Below are 16,613 nucleotides of genomic sequence, written 5' to 3' on the forward strand. Positions count from 1 at the left end.
GAGGAAGATGTTGTCAAATTGAACTAAATGGCAGCTTAATTTTATATCAATTCACAGATAAATGCAAAATACCATTATCTATGCTAGTCATAAGAATTTTGTAAAACAAGGATGAATTTTACTAAGCTGTGTCCCTTTTTTGAATATAACAAAATTATAAACACTGTTGCAAACATTCATATGGTAGTTATTTGAGACTGGGGTTTTAGAGTTAACCAACTCAGAAACAGGAAGGCTGGCAAATTTTTATTGAAGTACCTCTATGCGAAATCAATGTTATCAGTCTGTCTCTTTGCAAAACAGTTGCTTTGGGCATCAGCTCTCTATTGTAAGTGTGAATTTTTATAAAATCACTGCAGGTTTTGAATGTTGTGTACTCCTTTGTCATGTTTGCAGGACTTCTCACTAATGGCCAATCTAAAGGATTAGGACCAGGCTCAGAACAGCTGGAGAATGAGAAGGATGATGCATCGCAAGTGTCCTCAACGAGCAACGATGTTAGTTCTTCAGATTTTGAAGAAGGGCCCTCAAGGAAAAGGTCAGTAGTGAATTATGATTAAAGCAGAGCCTTTCTTTTTTGTCTTAGAGTGGTTTTTGTGTTATCAGTAGGATATGGTTGCACTTATTGCCCTACCATAAATGGACTTTACAGCATGGATTCCTTCTATGAACAGCAAAGATAGCAAACTTTGCTTCACCCATTGGTAGAGATGGTTCTTGTTGCTGTTTTGGAAAGAATGGAAAAGCAGTTATTATTTTACAGTGCATGAATGTAATTTAAATGCCTTAAGACTGTCCCCTCTCCTGGCGTTTACCTCTCAGGCTATGTCAATATATATGTGTGTGCAATTTCAAGGAAAGCATCACTAAAGTAGTTGCTGTTACTGTTGTTATTTTCAGTTTTCAGTGAATGAAATCGTGCAAAGTTAAAAAGGTAGAAAAGGACAAAACATGCTTCTGAGAAGAGGAACCGCCTAGTAATGCGGTGCAGTGGCTGTTGGTTACAAAGGACTACTTTGAGATACTGCTGCCTTCTCTTTCCTAGAAGTCACTGAATGTGCAGAATGTGGGTTAAAATCATAGACCTCAAGCCAATCAATTATAGAAAATATGCTGAGAATGCAGGCGGCTGGAAGTTGTCCTCTCTATGAAGTAAGAAGGAAAACAGGCTGTCTAAAAAATACCACTTAAAAGAGAATCAGAAATGCTTCCTCAACCTTTTTTTTTCTGCAATTCCCGCATCCTAGTTCCAAACCAAAATGAAGTATATAGTTATAATAATAATATTATCATAATAACAACAGTTCTCTTTCAAACAAAAGAAGTATCCCTGTTTTCTGTATGACCTTATAATTCCACTGAGAAGCCTGGTGGAGTGAGGAGATCACCCTCCTGTTCCAGTGTTTCCCATCCCTGGTTCCCACAATCTTTTCTGGAACAGGTTTTGACTCTAACTAATATGCTCACTTAGCTCATCAGGCATATCAGAGTAAAATTTATGTTGTCTTTCCTACTGGTAGAAATTTTGCAAGGCTTATTGCATTGTGCTGCTGGTCAGGGCAAAGATAGTTGTGTTCTGGTTTTGGGCTTTGTGAGATAAAACAGAGGATTGAAAATTATTCCTGCTGGGCTGTTTAGGTGACATCTACTGTTGATGTGATCCTAGGAGACTGTGTTCATTATTTCATGGCCAACCTGTTGCTTGCACGTGGTCTTAAAGAAATTCTGCTTCCTTCTACACTTAGTTTGTCTCTTCATTCCTCAGCTGTGCTGGCATGATGACTTGCAGGGTCACACCATGAATAGCTTTAAGCAGTTGGTTAGGATTAAAAATAATAGCAAGAAGATGAATTGAGGCTTTTTGCCAGGTTTCTTCATTCTTAACCTGCATGAGACTTCTGTCTCTTGTTCAGACTATGCTTGTAGGAACAGCAGCCAGTGCAACCAGGGGGACATCCTCTTTTGAGGCTGGCAAAGGACAGGAGGGCTTGTGCCTTACTCTCTACTTGCTCCTGGTGCCCTGCACAGTCCAGCTTCAGAAATGATTAGGATTTTTACACTACCAGTCTCCAGAAGCTGCACTTGGGTACTCTGGGTGAAACATTTTTGGAAGAGTAGGTTTGGGCTAAGGGAATTCAGAGCCCTGAGAGGCAGCTAGGTGGTTCAGGTGTAATAATAGGGAACTCTGCGTGCCTTTGGTACTTTTCAGATTAAAACCAACAAAAAACGCCAGATCCAGACAGGGTGAAAACTTTTCTGATGAAAAAGATAAAAACTTTTTCTGGCTTTCATGGAACCAAGGCATCATTTCAGTACTTCTTCAAGCATCACGAACTGTTGAAATAATATTACGGTTGGTACTTCTGTTTCTGTGAAGGAGACTGTTCTTGTTTTGTTTCCATTTACACCCCACACAGACTTTTACCTATTTTTTTTTTCCCTCTCTGAGCTTCCTCTTTGCAGACCTTTCTGAGTTTCTTCTCTTAAGCTATAGTCAAGCACATCGAGTGTTTTTATGTTGTCTTCTTGTTTCCTTTCAGGCTTTTTGTTTTGTTTAGCTGAATATGCAATGTTTTTTCAATCCAGGTTATCTTGCAATCCCAGAAAGAGTTGTGTCAGGAATATTGGGTAAACAGAGGACATGCAGGAAGATGATGAGGGGGCAAACGGGGCTGAAATGGAATCTGTGGGTTGACTGCCTCAGCTTAGCAAGTTTTGATAAGTTATGTCCTCCTTGTCTTCCCCCAGGGTTTCTCAAAATCAGATTTTCCAATTGTCTGTTCAGCTGTGTGTATAACTAATGACACTCTTGTAATAAATTACACCTTGAGAGACTGTAGCTTTAGCAATATACTGTGAACCAACAATTATATGTAAGTTACTATATATTTCTTTATAGCTAGTAGGGTTTTGTCTGGTTTTTTTGTTTGTTTGGTTGGTTGGTTGGTTGGTTTTTTGTTTGGTTTTTGTTTTTGTTTTGGTTGGGGGTTTTTTTGTCTTTTTTTGGTTGTTGTTGTTTGGGTTTTTTGGGTTTTTTTTGGTTGTTTTTTTTTTTTTTTTTTTTTTTTTTTTCTTTTGGTGCATGTCAGGAAATGGTCTTTCAGAAGTTTGAACCTGTCATTTTCTGAGAAGTAAGTCACCTGTATTTCACACTCACGATGGAAACAGTGCTAAGCAAATAAGCATAGTAAATAAGGGAATCTGTTGTAAAGGGCTCCAGTTTCTTTAGCAGTTTAAGGCTCTGGTTTGATTTTTCAGTTCTTCAGTGTAATGGCAGGCTGGTACTGTGGAGTACAATAAAAATCTTTTCCTAGTTTCTTCTACTTGCTTCTTCCCAGCTGCTGTGTCTGGCTGTCCTCTGGCCCTTGTCCATCAGTTCAGGGACTAATCTGGCAGCATTTCCTCCCCTGCATAGAGCAAGTCACCTTATAGAAAGGAATAGGGATTCATGCATAGGTGCAGCATGTGTGTGGTTTTAGTTTGCATTTATAGTTGATCCAAACTCCTCCAGTTTCAGAGACGATTTTCACAAGAACCTGGATGAACAGCAAGTGTAAATTCTTGTAGCAAACTGAGTGGAGGGTGCATTTGCTAGCAGGAAACATTGCCTTGTGGATTCACTGTGCCAACCATCCCTGTTGTAGATTTTCCTTGGGTCAAAACTAGGTAGTGGATGCTCCCAATGAATTACTGGACTTAGCTGTACATAGGTAGGGGCTGTCAGGCAGCTGTGGGGGAGGTAGATCCCTACCACTCTGGCTGCAGACCAGTGAAGAGATCACTGACAAGTGTTCCTTATTTCAAATGGATATGCCAAACAGAATAACACAGCAGTAGAACCCCCAGCCAAGCACACCTGAAGGTTTAACACATCTGTTTATTTTCCAGTTTCATTCCCTTTTCTAATAACATAGCTTGACTGAAGAGTCATAAAGAGAGCACTGTGGTGGAAGGAAGAAGATGTCTGTTATGGTGAAAGTGTGCAGATTCAATACAATACTGCAGATTTCGTTTGGAAACTCGCTTAGATGTTTTGTTTGATGGAGCAGGATTTTTGAATGCAGTGGCTTGACACTGTTAGGCTTCCAATGGTTTCAACTAGAGGAAGCTTCTTACACAACCAGGTTTGCATCTGCAAAAATTCCCATATCCTTTTCTTTTTGCATGTTTACTTTGTATTGCAACAGTATTCTGGAACAGTTCTACAAGTCTGCACCTTCCTTCTGTGGTGCTGCAGATTTGGTGGTGGTAAAGAGGAAAAGAGTGCATGTACAGCTTTGCCCTTCACGGCCTCCAAATAAGTCCAGAAACTCTAAGCCCTTCTTACAGAGTAAGTGGAGTTTGGGAAGGATTAGCAGTGGCAATAGTGGCAAGCTCAGTACTTTAAAATACATAGATTTGTTTAAGTTTGCACTCAATAGGACGGAAAACATCTGAGCTGTGTGTATTACTACTGGCCAGGTCTGAGGGGAAGCAGTGAGGATTTCCTAAGTAGTAAATACTACTTTCAGCCAGTAAAGGTGAAAAGTACCAGCATTATTTTAAGATATAGCAAAAGCCAAGCATTCAAATGTTGCACTGAATCTGTTGTGCAATGAGTTGCTGTCTAGTTGCCATGTAAATGAGAGAAGTTGCTGGTTTGTTCAATGCTTTGGGGAGGGATGAACAAAACTGTTGGTATATGGGCTTGGTAAACTACCAGATCGGGTGGTCTTCACTATGTAAAGATTGCACATTTTCAAAACCTATGAACAAAAGGTTACTGCTGAATGAGAAGAGTAGCTTCCATGTAGCTGCATGTTTTTGTTGTGAATCTCCAGTTTCCAGCTGTGATTCTCAGTTGAGAAAATCAATAGGTAACTGGCCAAAGGTGCTTGGTCTCTGTGCTGGATGCTCGTACGTTTTTATAGGCAACTCTAAACTCTAACCACTGGCAGTTAATAACAGTGTGCAGTGACAGATGTATGTTTTCTAGCAACAAGTTGCCTACCTTACCCAGGAAGAGACATGCAGAGCAGACTTGATGTGACAGTATGGTAATAGGCTATTGCTTGCTTCCTGTTACTAATCAGGTGGCTACTCACTTATATGGCCCCCTTCCTGGAAATTCACACTGGGAATTGCAAATGCACAGATGCATTTATCTTTTATTGTAAAGTTGTGTTAATATGAGGGCTGTGCGAGGTGGGAAGAGGTTGGCTGATTTTGATAACTGTTAAAACTGTTAACTTCAAAGTGGGGATTTTTTTTAAACTTAATGTTAGTATATTCTCTGTGTTAAGGGCAAAAAAGATACTGGCTTAGTTTAAGAAAAAATTAGGGTTAGAGAAATTTCCTTTCTTGTAGTAGCAACAGAGTGGATGGACATTGCCCACTGGGCCAAGGGTGTGCAGAGCTCCTGGGAGAAGGCACTTTGTCCAGTTCTTTTGCAGGGAAGGCTGTTGGCTGCAGGAGAAAGGAACAGCCCACTGGGGAGCAGTAGCGTTTTAAGCTGTCACAGCTAGATTGGCCAGAAATTGCTTATTAGGAACCTTCTGAGGCCTTTAATTAATACAGCAGCTTTCTGCTAATGGTCTCAAGCATGTGACAGTCAGAAGTGTGATTGTGCACTGCAGCAAGGCCAGCCCATGGGATGTGCTCCTGCTCTTTGCCTTGTGCTGGTTCCCTGCTGCCTCCTCCTTTTCCCTGTTTGCCTTTTTAAAATTTTATTTTTAGATGCCAGTTTTAACTCCCTGAACTGGCTCATTGTGGAGCAACAGGAGGGTTAAAGTTTGTCAAATGAAAAGGTGGGAGTATGTGTGCAAGGAGGAGGAGACAAGCATGCTGATCTCCCTTGGCTGGTGGCTGCACAGCTGCTAGGCTGGCAGAGCTATTTTGCACCCTCAGCACAAAAAAAAGCCAGTCAAGGGAAGGCAAGCTTTTGCATATTAGGCAAGCTGCTAATTTAAGTGGTTTCTTTTAGTGATATATCCTTTTCAACTTGATTTGCAAAGGACTTTCTTGCAGTAGAGCTGTCAAAAGGTTGAGGGGACTTAGGGATGGGGGATTTTTCCCTTGTTTTTTCTTTTTTTTTTTTTTTTTTTCTTCAAATTGTTGTTATAGTTAATAATGAACAGTCTCTTTAGCACTAGACTTAGCACCTTTCATGCAAGATGTAAAACAAGGTCAATCCTGTTCCCACATTTGTAAGTTTGTGAGGGATTTCTGCTTGGTATTGTAGGTGATGGAGAGAGCAGTGTATTATGACTCGGGTCTGAAAGCAGGAGACTGCTCGTAATATCAAAGTGTTTTTCCAGGACCTTTTTAGTGAATAGTCTTTTCACTAATTGGAACACTATATAAAGTATTTGTGTTCAGCTGTTGCCTGCTACAACACAATGCAAGCCCACTTATCAACCAGGTGCTTCTGTTATTTTTTTCTAATTTCAGTAGGCAGTGAAAATCTGCACTAGTTGTTTGCGTATGAAGAACTACATTAATCCACAATACAACCAAAATGGCAGTGAGATTTATGTATAATAATTTTTTTAACACCTCCCCTGCCCCCCTTCTGGGAATGCTGATATGATTGGAATATATTTTTAGTGCTGCACATTTATATTTAAATAACAAGCCTTATAAACAAAGCAATAATAGTCTATTGGAGTGGATTTGCAGAGGAATAGTAAAAAGACAGATTACCTGCTTTATAATGCAAGTCAAGAAGATCATTGTATGTAGTTTGAAAAGGAAGAAATCGGGTGATTAATGTTCTTTCAGTATTTTCATAAGGAACAAACAGAAGTTGTGACATGAATTCTTCTATCCGACATGCAAAGATATAACAAGGTACAATAATCTGGGAACATTTGAACTTTGTGGGTAGGCAGCTATGTAGCAACTTGTTTGATTAGTGATTTAATAATTATGAAGGTATGATTTATAGCAAGCTGAGAAGTGTTACACCATGTCCAATTCCAACTTGCTTGTTCTCACTCGCCACCTTCTTTTCAGAAGTCAGAGTTGCAGGGAAAGTCTTCGTGACCTTGAGTTTGGACTCATTCACTGCAGGATCAAGGAAGCTTCCAAACCAGATGGGATAGGTGCAGTTGTTTCTGTTGTTCTGCCTATGGCAAACAGTCCTTCAGCTGCCTGATGACCCATCCCTAGCTGTGATTTACATAATTCATGTCTTGCCTCTGTGCATGACAGGCCAGACGTTCATTGCTTTAAGACCAGGGAAAGGTTGCTCTAAATGGATGTAGGAAATAGTTGAAAACGACACTTTTTAAAAGTAAATTTGTTTGCCAATGTGAAAGAAATCTCTTTAATGCAAATATACCATTGTTGGTATAAGATTCTAGCCTGCTGTTCGGGCTAACATAACTCTTTGCTACATCTGGTGTGGTCCTATGTGCTGTGCAAAGATAATGATACTAAAAAAGAGAGTGCCATTCCAACATTTTAAAGTGGAAGTATGTCCTCATATGCTGAGTTCTAAGAATATTGTTAGTGGGTTGTTTTGTTCTGTTATGTTGTTGTTTTGGTTTGGGTTTTGGGTTTATTGGTTTGGTTGGGGTTTTTTTAATAAGTATTTGAAGATTGTACTGTGTGCTGGTTTGGTGTATACTGAACTATAGAAAATCCTATTCTGTATTTATTCCCATAGCTGATATGGAAAATATATAGGTGATAGGAGTGTATTCTCAACATATTTCGTGCAAATGACAGTGCAAATATGGGCTACTGCTGATTCACCAAAACTGACAGCAGTGTGGGTAGTAGTGTTTTCACGGGTCAGATGAAGATTCCAGGGAAGGGCATGGGTCTCGAGACTCCCAGATGGATGACAGAGGCTTGGAGTTGTTTGAATACTGCTCAGAAATCGGTCAGTCAGTGTCACCAGCGTCTCAGTTTGGGATTGCAGGAGTTTTCTAAGTCTGAACTGAATTTGTGAAGTATAAATCTCCATATTGTAAATATCTCCTTTAGAATCTTCTCAGATCTTTGTATTAGATAGAAAAATCACAGGAATTTTACATACGTCACCTAGCTTATGGCAATATAGTGCTTTTCCTTTCTCTTCTTCCATTGTTGTATCCACTAGCACAGAATTTCCTGAGGGAAACTAATTGTTTTTTTCTTCTTAACCTGAACATTTGTATATTTAGTTTTTTAGCAGTATGTTTATTGTTAAATAATTTGTCCAGTAATGGTCATGTCATCATTATGTTTTGATTTTATGCCTTTTTTCTTTGCTTTTCTCTCTTGGTATTTGTTCTTGGCTCTGATTAAATAAACTAAAGCTTAAAGGGACCTTTGGCCATGTGGAAAATTGTTTGGAAGTTTCTTATTTTTTTCCAGTTATATTACAGTCTATTTTCTCTGGAAGCATCCTCTTTCAGCTTTCAGACAAGTTCTCCCCCGAGTTTCATAGTTGTAGTTACTATGGAGATATCCGTCCATTCTTCCTCTTCTCCTCCCTTGCCCTCCTCCTTTCCTAGGAGCTCCTGCAGCTGTTATTTATCTTTTCAATAAAGTTAAGTAGACTTTGTACAGACTTTGTTTCTAATATCTCTTCTGTTGCAACATGTCATTTGCCTGTAATGCTTTCATTTTCATGAAATCCTGTAGGTATTTGTTTATATGGATGAAAAATTCGGGATATGAGTAGAGAGTGAGGAAGTTCCTAGTTAAAAGGGTCACTTCTGGAGCTATTATCTGATTTGATCTTTCTTCACAGTTGAAGAGCTGTTCACTGAAGTCATAATTCTGTAAAATGAATTAACTGGTAACATTTGTGTGTATGTATGCTGAGTGTCAAGGACAGCTTTTAGAATTTATTTATTTTAAATGGCAGCTTTTGGAATTTAATATAAACATATTCTGGTGCAAGTTAAAATTTCTCGGGTGAAGAAATGAAAACTTGAGACAACACATCGTTAGCCTTTTAAGTCAGAGAGACTTTTCTTTACACCTCATCATAATTTGATAGCTCTTTGTATACAGCTTTATATATTCCATCTTAACAGAGAAACATGGATGTTTGGGTAGTCAGCTATTCTGCAACAGATATTTTCCTTTGCATGTGTGCTGTTGTATTTCTAAACCCTTTCTATTGGGGAAGCATTGTTTCACTTGGTGTCTGTGGTTTGACATCAGTGCTTTGCTGAACGACTTAGATTTGAAATGTGCTCCCCAACCGAGGAGTTGTACCACAATTGCCTGTCTGAGCAGACATCCCACCTGGAAAGCCAGTGTAGCTGCACCACACTTTTGATGGGTGTGTTTCTTATGGTAGCTGCATCTTCAGAGGCTTTTCCCCTCTTCCTTGTGCTAGGTGATTATTACAGAATTACACTGTTTTCCTTTGGCCTTCTGAGTGCTGTGCACAGTGAGGAGCCTACTGAGAAGACCCTCTGTTTTACAACTGCATAAATAACCCACCTTGGGCTGTTCGTCAGATAATGCAAATCTCTTTGCCTCCCATTGAGAGTGTTGGGTTGAAATTGTAGCCTGAAAGCCCATGAGTGATACATAATAAAGAAGCATGTCCTTCCCTTGAGCCCACTTGTGCTGGGTCTGGCATGGTTTGTCACCTGGCAAAGCAAAGGTAGGTGGTTTTCTGTGGAACTGGTATTGGACAGGTTCCCTGGGCACCACAGGGAGCACAGCAGAGGTGACTTTGGGGGAAAAAAAACAGGAGCCACATCCGTCCCTCTGTGGGAGTACCCTGATCAGCTCAGTCCTTCAGGATAACATTGCTGTCAGTTGTATTCTAAGCAAGCAATGCCATCTCCTTTGGCCATTCCTATTCCTCATCAAGCAAGGGAGAGACTCTGAAACCTTTACTTTTTGTCTCCTGTGTTCTCTTACTGTGCTTTAGATTATTCCTGGCCTGCTGACAATTTGTTCTGCAAGTTGTCAAGCAAAATGTGCATTTTAAAATAAATTACTCTAAAATTTTAATCAACTCTTTTTTTAGAAGGGAGTCTCATGTTTGTCTTTTGCATACGTCTAGTTTGCTGTTAAAGTAAGCAGCTGGGACTTTCTTGATTAGTTCTATTTTTAGTGACATCTTCTTTACACCTGCACATTGACAATCATGAGGTTTTCTAACAGAGATTGAGAAATCTTTCAGCCTCCCTGATTCTTAGATTAGAAGCCTGAAATCAAGCTGGCCGTCTAATTGCAGTATCTTGGTGTGCACGGACTTCTTATGTTTGTCTTACACTAGAAAAATTGACCATTATTGATTTTCCTTGAAAGTCAGTTCATCCCACCTGGTTAATTTGTAAAGAGCAAGAAGACAAACTAGGTGTGGCACAATTTCTGAGACTCTTGCTTTTAGGTCTCTAGGCCTGTGAAATCCTCTCATTACCTGAAAATTAAAAGTATTAAGTAATACCTGGACGAATGGTACCATGCAATCAAGGTATAATTTTTACCCATTTTATTTCATTTCTGTTACATAGAAATCCTGATGTTAAATTCACTTTTTGAAACATATGCTAAATGCCATACCAGATTAAGAGTATTTAATTGCTTCCGGTTCTCAGATGGATTGCAAAATAAACTGTAAAGGTGAATCAGTTGAGAAATGGAAGTGTTTGAGTAAAGGTCACACTCTTCTTACCAGAAGAATCAATTGAACTAATTCAGAAAAAAAAGAAGAAACACATGAAAAAGTTTGATTTTTTTTTTTTTTTTTTTTTTTTACTTGAAGCTTTTGGTTGCAGGACTCTTCTAAAACATAAATTCAAACATTTGTTCTTCTTTGGGCTTTACAATCCACAGTATCTCTAAGTAGCCTAGGTACCAGCTAGCTTTGTGTTCAGATTCTTGTGTGGCCTTGCACAGTACTTAATTGCCCTATGTCTCTTCTGTCTTCAAGTTTAATTGGCAGAGTTTTGAGCAGCTAAAGATTGGAGTAACAGTTGTTTATTGTTTTTAAGGGCAAAGTATAAGTAAATTATATTATTTATATCTGTTTTGAATATGTGTCTATTTTGGGCTTTATTTATTGCTCTTCCTTTTTCTGATATTAAATGAACACAGATATTCATAAATAAACAAAAAATAAATTCTCTCCCTGAAGGAGGATTTTGAGAGTGCTTTATCAGCACAACTGCATTCAAATCCATTTTTAAATAACAAGAGTTAAATCCTGCATCCACTGAAAGTGCTTATTTATTATTGATTTCAGTGGATGGGACGTTTTCCTAAGATGTCTGCAGGCTGAAGAAAGCTGTAAATTAAGTGCCTGTGGTTTTGACTGCACTTGGAGTAGCCCTTCAAAGAGTCTTGTTTATTTTCCTTTTCAATTATCATACTCTCTGTATGCCTGCTGGAGTTTTACAGCACAGAACGAGCCATCTGAAAGTGATGCCGTGTACACTCTGCTGTGTATTTATTTCCCCAGGCTCTTCCCTGGCTTGTGTCATCTTGCTGCCTCTGCTCAAGGTGGTCAGTCTGAGTTGTTCATTGACTGGATGGCTGCTGACCTGGGTTTCATACTTGTTGAGTGTTTGATTATTTTAGTGGCAGAGAAAGGCGTCCTCTTCACCCACAGAAGCCTTCATTCAAAGGCTTTTGTGCAGAGTCTGCATTGGAGGTCCTGTGTTGCATCATTTGCCCCGAAGCTGTAGCTGTGCAGGGTTACTAATTCAGTGGGACCACAAAGAGAATATGCCATTCATTGTAAAAATGGAACAACCTCTCCTTTACACTTTCTTCCAGTGTTATGGGGTAATTCACTGAAACTACCTCAGTATTTTATTGCAAAATTACCCCATTGTATCCTAAGCCATCCTGTGTTCCTCTTATTTCAAGTCATAGAAACTTCTCAGTATGGAACTTTACTCCAATTTACGGTCATTATTTTCAGCTTCTTAGTTGCATCTTCTTGAGCACTGTTTTCCAACCTGTTACTTAGAAACTGCTCAGTTTCAGGAAACTTAACTGCTTTAGCTGTTTGGTGGGTGTGTGTGTGTGTGATTCCATGGTGTTACCTGCTGTCTGCAGCTCAAGGCTTCAGATTGATTTGCTTCTCTATCAGATCTTTACGTGCCATTCAAAGCCCTCTGCCAGCCTGGGGATGCAGCTGTATGCTAATTTCCCAGTTTGAACAAAACACTCATAGGTCACTACCAAAATACTTGGTCTTCTTGATCCAGAGGGAGGAAGTTGCTTGGCTGGGATGGGTGAGAAAGGGTCTGGGTCTGCTGCTGTTTCTTGTTTCTTCTCAGCTCTGGGAGATGAAGTTTCTTTTCCTGAGACGGAGCTCTGATGTTAGAAATGCAGCTCTCTCACATCATTATTTTTAATTTTTAACATGAAAAAGGCAAGTTGAAAGGGAATTTGTTACAACTTCTTGTTATTCTGTCTTCTAAAAGGAAGTGTGAATGTAATCTTCGCATACCATATCTTCATAAAACGATTTTTAAAGGCCCTTTGGTCTGAAGTAGTGTTTGACATGAGGACAGGCAACAGTATTTCAGTATCTAGGCAGATTTCCAGACCCTGATACTGTGTGCTTGTTCTGACCTATCCTTTCCTCTGGGTGTTCTTTTTCCCCAAGTCTTCTCACTGCTTAAGGGGACATGTCTTTTAGAGCTTGGCATTCCCAGCTTAAAAAGCAAACTGACAAAAACTCCTTCAAGTTGAAGCTTGAGGAGACATATTCAGGAATATTTTTTCCCATTTCAAATAGACTAACCTGTTGAGTTAGACACCTTTCTTATGTGGGGAGAGGGGAGGGCAAAATTATGGTGAGCATTCTAGCAAGATGCTTTGAGGAAGTAGATCAAGAAGGCAGGTGTTGAAGATGTAGGGCAGTGTTATTCATGATTCCAAATAAAATAAAGGAAGAAGAAAGTCTTCTCTTGACTTCCTGGACAACCCACACCACCCCCCCCGAGGTACTAATAAGGGTAGCAGAATCCCTCTTTGCTTTTCTCATTCAGGTTCATTTTTTTTAACGTAGTGTGAAGAATGTTTTTTTTCTCTTCTGAGGTAACCTTTTCTGATTGTTTGCTGGTTTTTGTATGAAAAGCACAGAACTCTTTAGTCCTTAAAACAAAAATCCATTTTCTGTTTGTGCTCCTCTCTGTTCTTCTTTAGTGATCATTAGTTAGTCCAGGATGCATGAACTAGTTGTTGACTTTTCTGCTTTGTTTTCTTCCTTGTTTGTTCCTTACTCTACTGTTTCTTTGGACCATCCCAACATTTTCTACTGAAGTGTTTTTCTGCTAGGTTTTATTCAATAGAATCTGCATGGTTTCCCAGTATGAGCCTTAATGAAAACAAATGTTTATAGTATTTCCTGAGCATTAGGTGAGCTGCTATCTTTAATTATGAAGGGCTTGGAGATGGAGGAGGAAACCCACTTATTGGTAACAAAGGGCCCGAGGTCTGTTTGTGCTTGGCTCATTCATCTCTCTCTGCTTCGCAGACAAGTGAGACTTTCTGAGCATTTGAATACAGTTTATTCTATCAATTAAAAAAGAACAAAACAAAACCTGTCTCTTACATTGCTTAAATACCTATTACGCCCATGAGCAGAATACTAATTTCAGTGGTTCTGTATAATGAGCTGTAAATTTCTGAGTCATGTCAGCCATGGAACCTCTTAACAAGGACATGGAAAACCCCACCGAAAAACTCTAATATCAGTCTCAGTTCCTTAATTATTTTGATGACTATAGACATAAAAACTCCAGAGCATTGTGTCGCAGTGGTTATTTTCCAGATTAAATATAACAGGGAGGATTTTTGAAGATTTTCATATCTGTTACTGGGGTGGATGAAACACAGAGCAAGAAGGTCTGAGCACTGGCAATACTCAATGCCAGCAGCACACCTCATCAGCTGACAAGCCCTTGAAAGTTCTTGAGTGGGATGAGATCCGAGATTAGATGGAGTTTTGTGTTTCTTTTCTTTTTGCCCTCCCCTCCCTCTACATGAATGCCAGCACATATAAATCATGGTGCTTAGCTGGTGCAGAAAGCAGGCGTCCCAGTGCAGAGCAGTGCTCTGGATAGGAAGGCAGAAGTGATACCTGAGGTGCATGTGTGAGAGTCCTTTACCTCTGGATGGGTTTTGCTTTGAGTTCCTGTGGATTTTAATTAGGCAATGCAGTGATGCTAGGCACTACTTGCATTTCAAAATATAGATGTTGCTTCAATGTCATTTATTCTTCCTTTTAATACACCCATAAGCAACTTGGTTCAGCTGCACAGTCCCTGTAGAAGAGGCTGCTGAGTGCACAGTGACAGCTTGTATGCTCCCCGTGCATCACAGAAAGTGCTCTGCTCATTCCTCTGGAAAATGTTGTTATATAATGCAGCACGGTGCTTTGCCGTGTCTGCTGGGGGATCACCCCTCTGTTAGGAGGGTTGCATTGTCAAGTTGGGTGTTTTAAGGATAGAATTCAGCATTACTTAATGATATGTGAAATGTAACTTAATGCATTTATCACTGCTTTAAATTTTCTGGCCTTGCACAATGAACATCCCACAGTGAGAACTTAATTTTCTCCTTAGACTGTATTATTTGTATTATTGGCAAATGTGCTCATTTATACTAGGGAGAGAAAAATAAAGGCAGGGAACCTTGAGAAATGCCAGCTAATAAAAAATAAGACAGTTGTGTTTTCTAATAAACAATGAACATAGTAAAACTGGTGATGCTACAGGCATCTTGTGTTATTGATGAAAACAAACTGCTTACTGACATCTGCAGCAACCAGCCCTTGAGTGGTGGCATCCCAGAGTCCCCCAGTGCCATGTGTTAGGCAGAATTGCTGGAATTCACAGTGTGAGACTTTCAAGTTTCGAAGGGGTTTGATTTGTTTGGTTTCCCCCCTCAGGCTTTATTTTTTCTTGCAGATTTATAATTCTTATACAATAGGAAATATAAATAAGATTAGTATAATAAATAATATAAATAAGAATAAGGGAATCGCTGCTCTTTTCTTGGAGATGGTGTGAAAAGCCGTAGGTATTTCTTTTGGACAGATGATTACTTCAGCCTTCTGAAATCCTCATTGTTAACAGTTACAATCCATCAGCACTGCTCTGGAATAGCATTTCACATGCTGTAGACTCTTCACTGCTTCTCTTGAAGAATTCCTTCTCTCTGCTGCATCCCACCTCCTGACACAGAAACGACACATTTCCACAGGTTGTGAATGTCCTCTGCTTCATGAGTAAATTCACTTAAGTAACACAGCTTCTGCATCAAGTTGCTCTTAGCATGAGGAAACTTGGGTTCAGCATATGTAGCTGCTGTAACCCTGCTGCATAATGAAGCTGATTAATTATTTTTTCTATTTATAGTGCTACTTTTACAGTATTTATAGACTGGTAGGTTTTTCCCCCCTGCCCCTTACCCTCCAGGAATTCTTTCTGAGATTGAAGTGTCACAGGTTTTTTTTTCATATTTCTTGTCTAGGATCATGTAAGTTAATGGAGGGGAGTGTACCACCTTGTTCTGTAGTAGAATTCAAATGATTCATTTAAATAATGATAAACCCTAACTTTTGGCTTTTATATCTCACTTTTCATAGCATCTGTCTAGATGGGGAAGGTTGATGTTCTGCGTGAGCTGTAGCTGTTCAAAAGACAGTGCCCAGAGCATGATTTTCCTTCGTTGAGTGGAATGCAGAACATTAAAACCTTGCCCAGAAATACTTTGAGAGAATTCCCTCTTATCTGCTGAGAGAGGAGAGAAAGAACTGTGCTGACTTGTTGCTTATTCACTATAACCCGGGGAACCTCATGGCCACTGTGATGGGGATTGACACCACAGATCATCTCTGCTGCATTTGGCTTGTAGAAGATGATAAAGCTCACTATTCTTTCCCCCCTCCCCTCCCTCCTCCCTCTGGTTTTTCCCCTAAAACCTCTTTTCTTCAGGGAAATGATTGTATGCAATAATTGGCTGCTAAATCCTTCTAAAGGAACTGCTCAGTAAAACTGAGTAGTCATTAATTTGACACTCCAGTGCTGAGCGAATGTGTGAGCTACAACAGCTGCTTTCCTTTGCATCTGCACTTTGAGGGTGTCGGCATTCCTCTGGTTTCTTTTGGATTTAGAAAACCTTCCTTAAAGGGCTAAAGCCTGAAATGGTCAAACTCTGGGTTCACTCACAACCAAATTTTGTAGGTATTGCAGTGTTTGGCCACCAGTTGTGGTAGCCTGGGTTCCTAAATCTGGAGGAGTGTTTAGTTTTGATTTTTGACTGCTTTTAAAGCTTTTCTTTCCCCTTGGGGAAGGGGAAAGGTATGTAAAATGCAGTTAATTATGACAGTTTATTATCTCATTAAATTATGAAATATCTTCTCCTAAGCTTATTATAATAATCTAAAAATCAGCCATTCATATTTCTGATGTTTGTCTCCAGTTATGGCTTTTCACTGCAGATAACATACATATGTATATGTGCATGTGTGTGTGCATGTATAAAACATTGAATAAGTAAAAATTACCTATATAGTTAAATTTTATTTAGCTTCAAGCATTGTTAACCACATCAGTCCTGTCAGGCTGTCTAAGGTCACTCAGTGGCTATGAAGAGAGATACTGTTAGTGACCCAGTTATTTCTAGTGTAGCTTCTTGCAGATTTATGTAAC

General features: G+C 39.5%; 1 protein-coding gene across 2 annotated transcripts in view; it reads left to right on the plus strand.

Annotated features, from left to right (window-relative positions):
- JARID2 (jumonji and AT-rich interaction domain containing 2) overlaps positions 1 to 16,613 on the plus strand; it is a 207,218-nt gene that overhangs the window by 117,109 nt on the left and 73,496 nt on the right. For both annotated transcript variants that reach the window (XM_014878218.2, XM_088169073.1), the window contains exon 3: positions 397 to 538. In XM_014878218.2, coding sequence (XP_014733704.1) covers positions 397 to 538 — 142 coding nt within the window. The remainder of the gene's footprint in view (positions 1 to 396; positions 539 to 16,613) is intronic.

Source organism: Sturnus vulgaris, chromosome 1 (assembly GCF_052056855.1).
Source record: "Sturnus vulgaris isolate bStuVul1 chromosome 1, bStuVul1.hap1, whole genome shotgun sequence".
Taxonomy (NCBI): Eukaryota; Metazoa; Chordata; class Aves; order Passeriformes; family Sturnidae; genus Sturnus; species Sturnus vulgaris.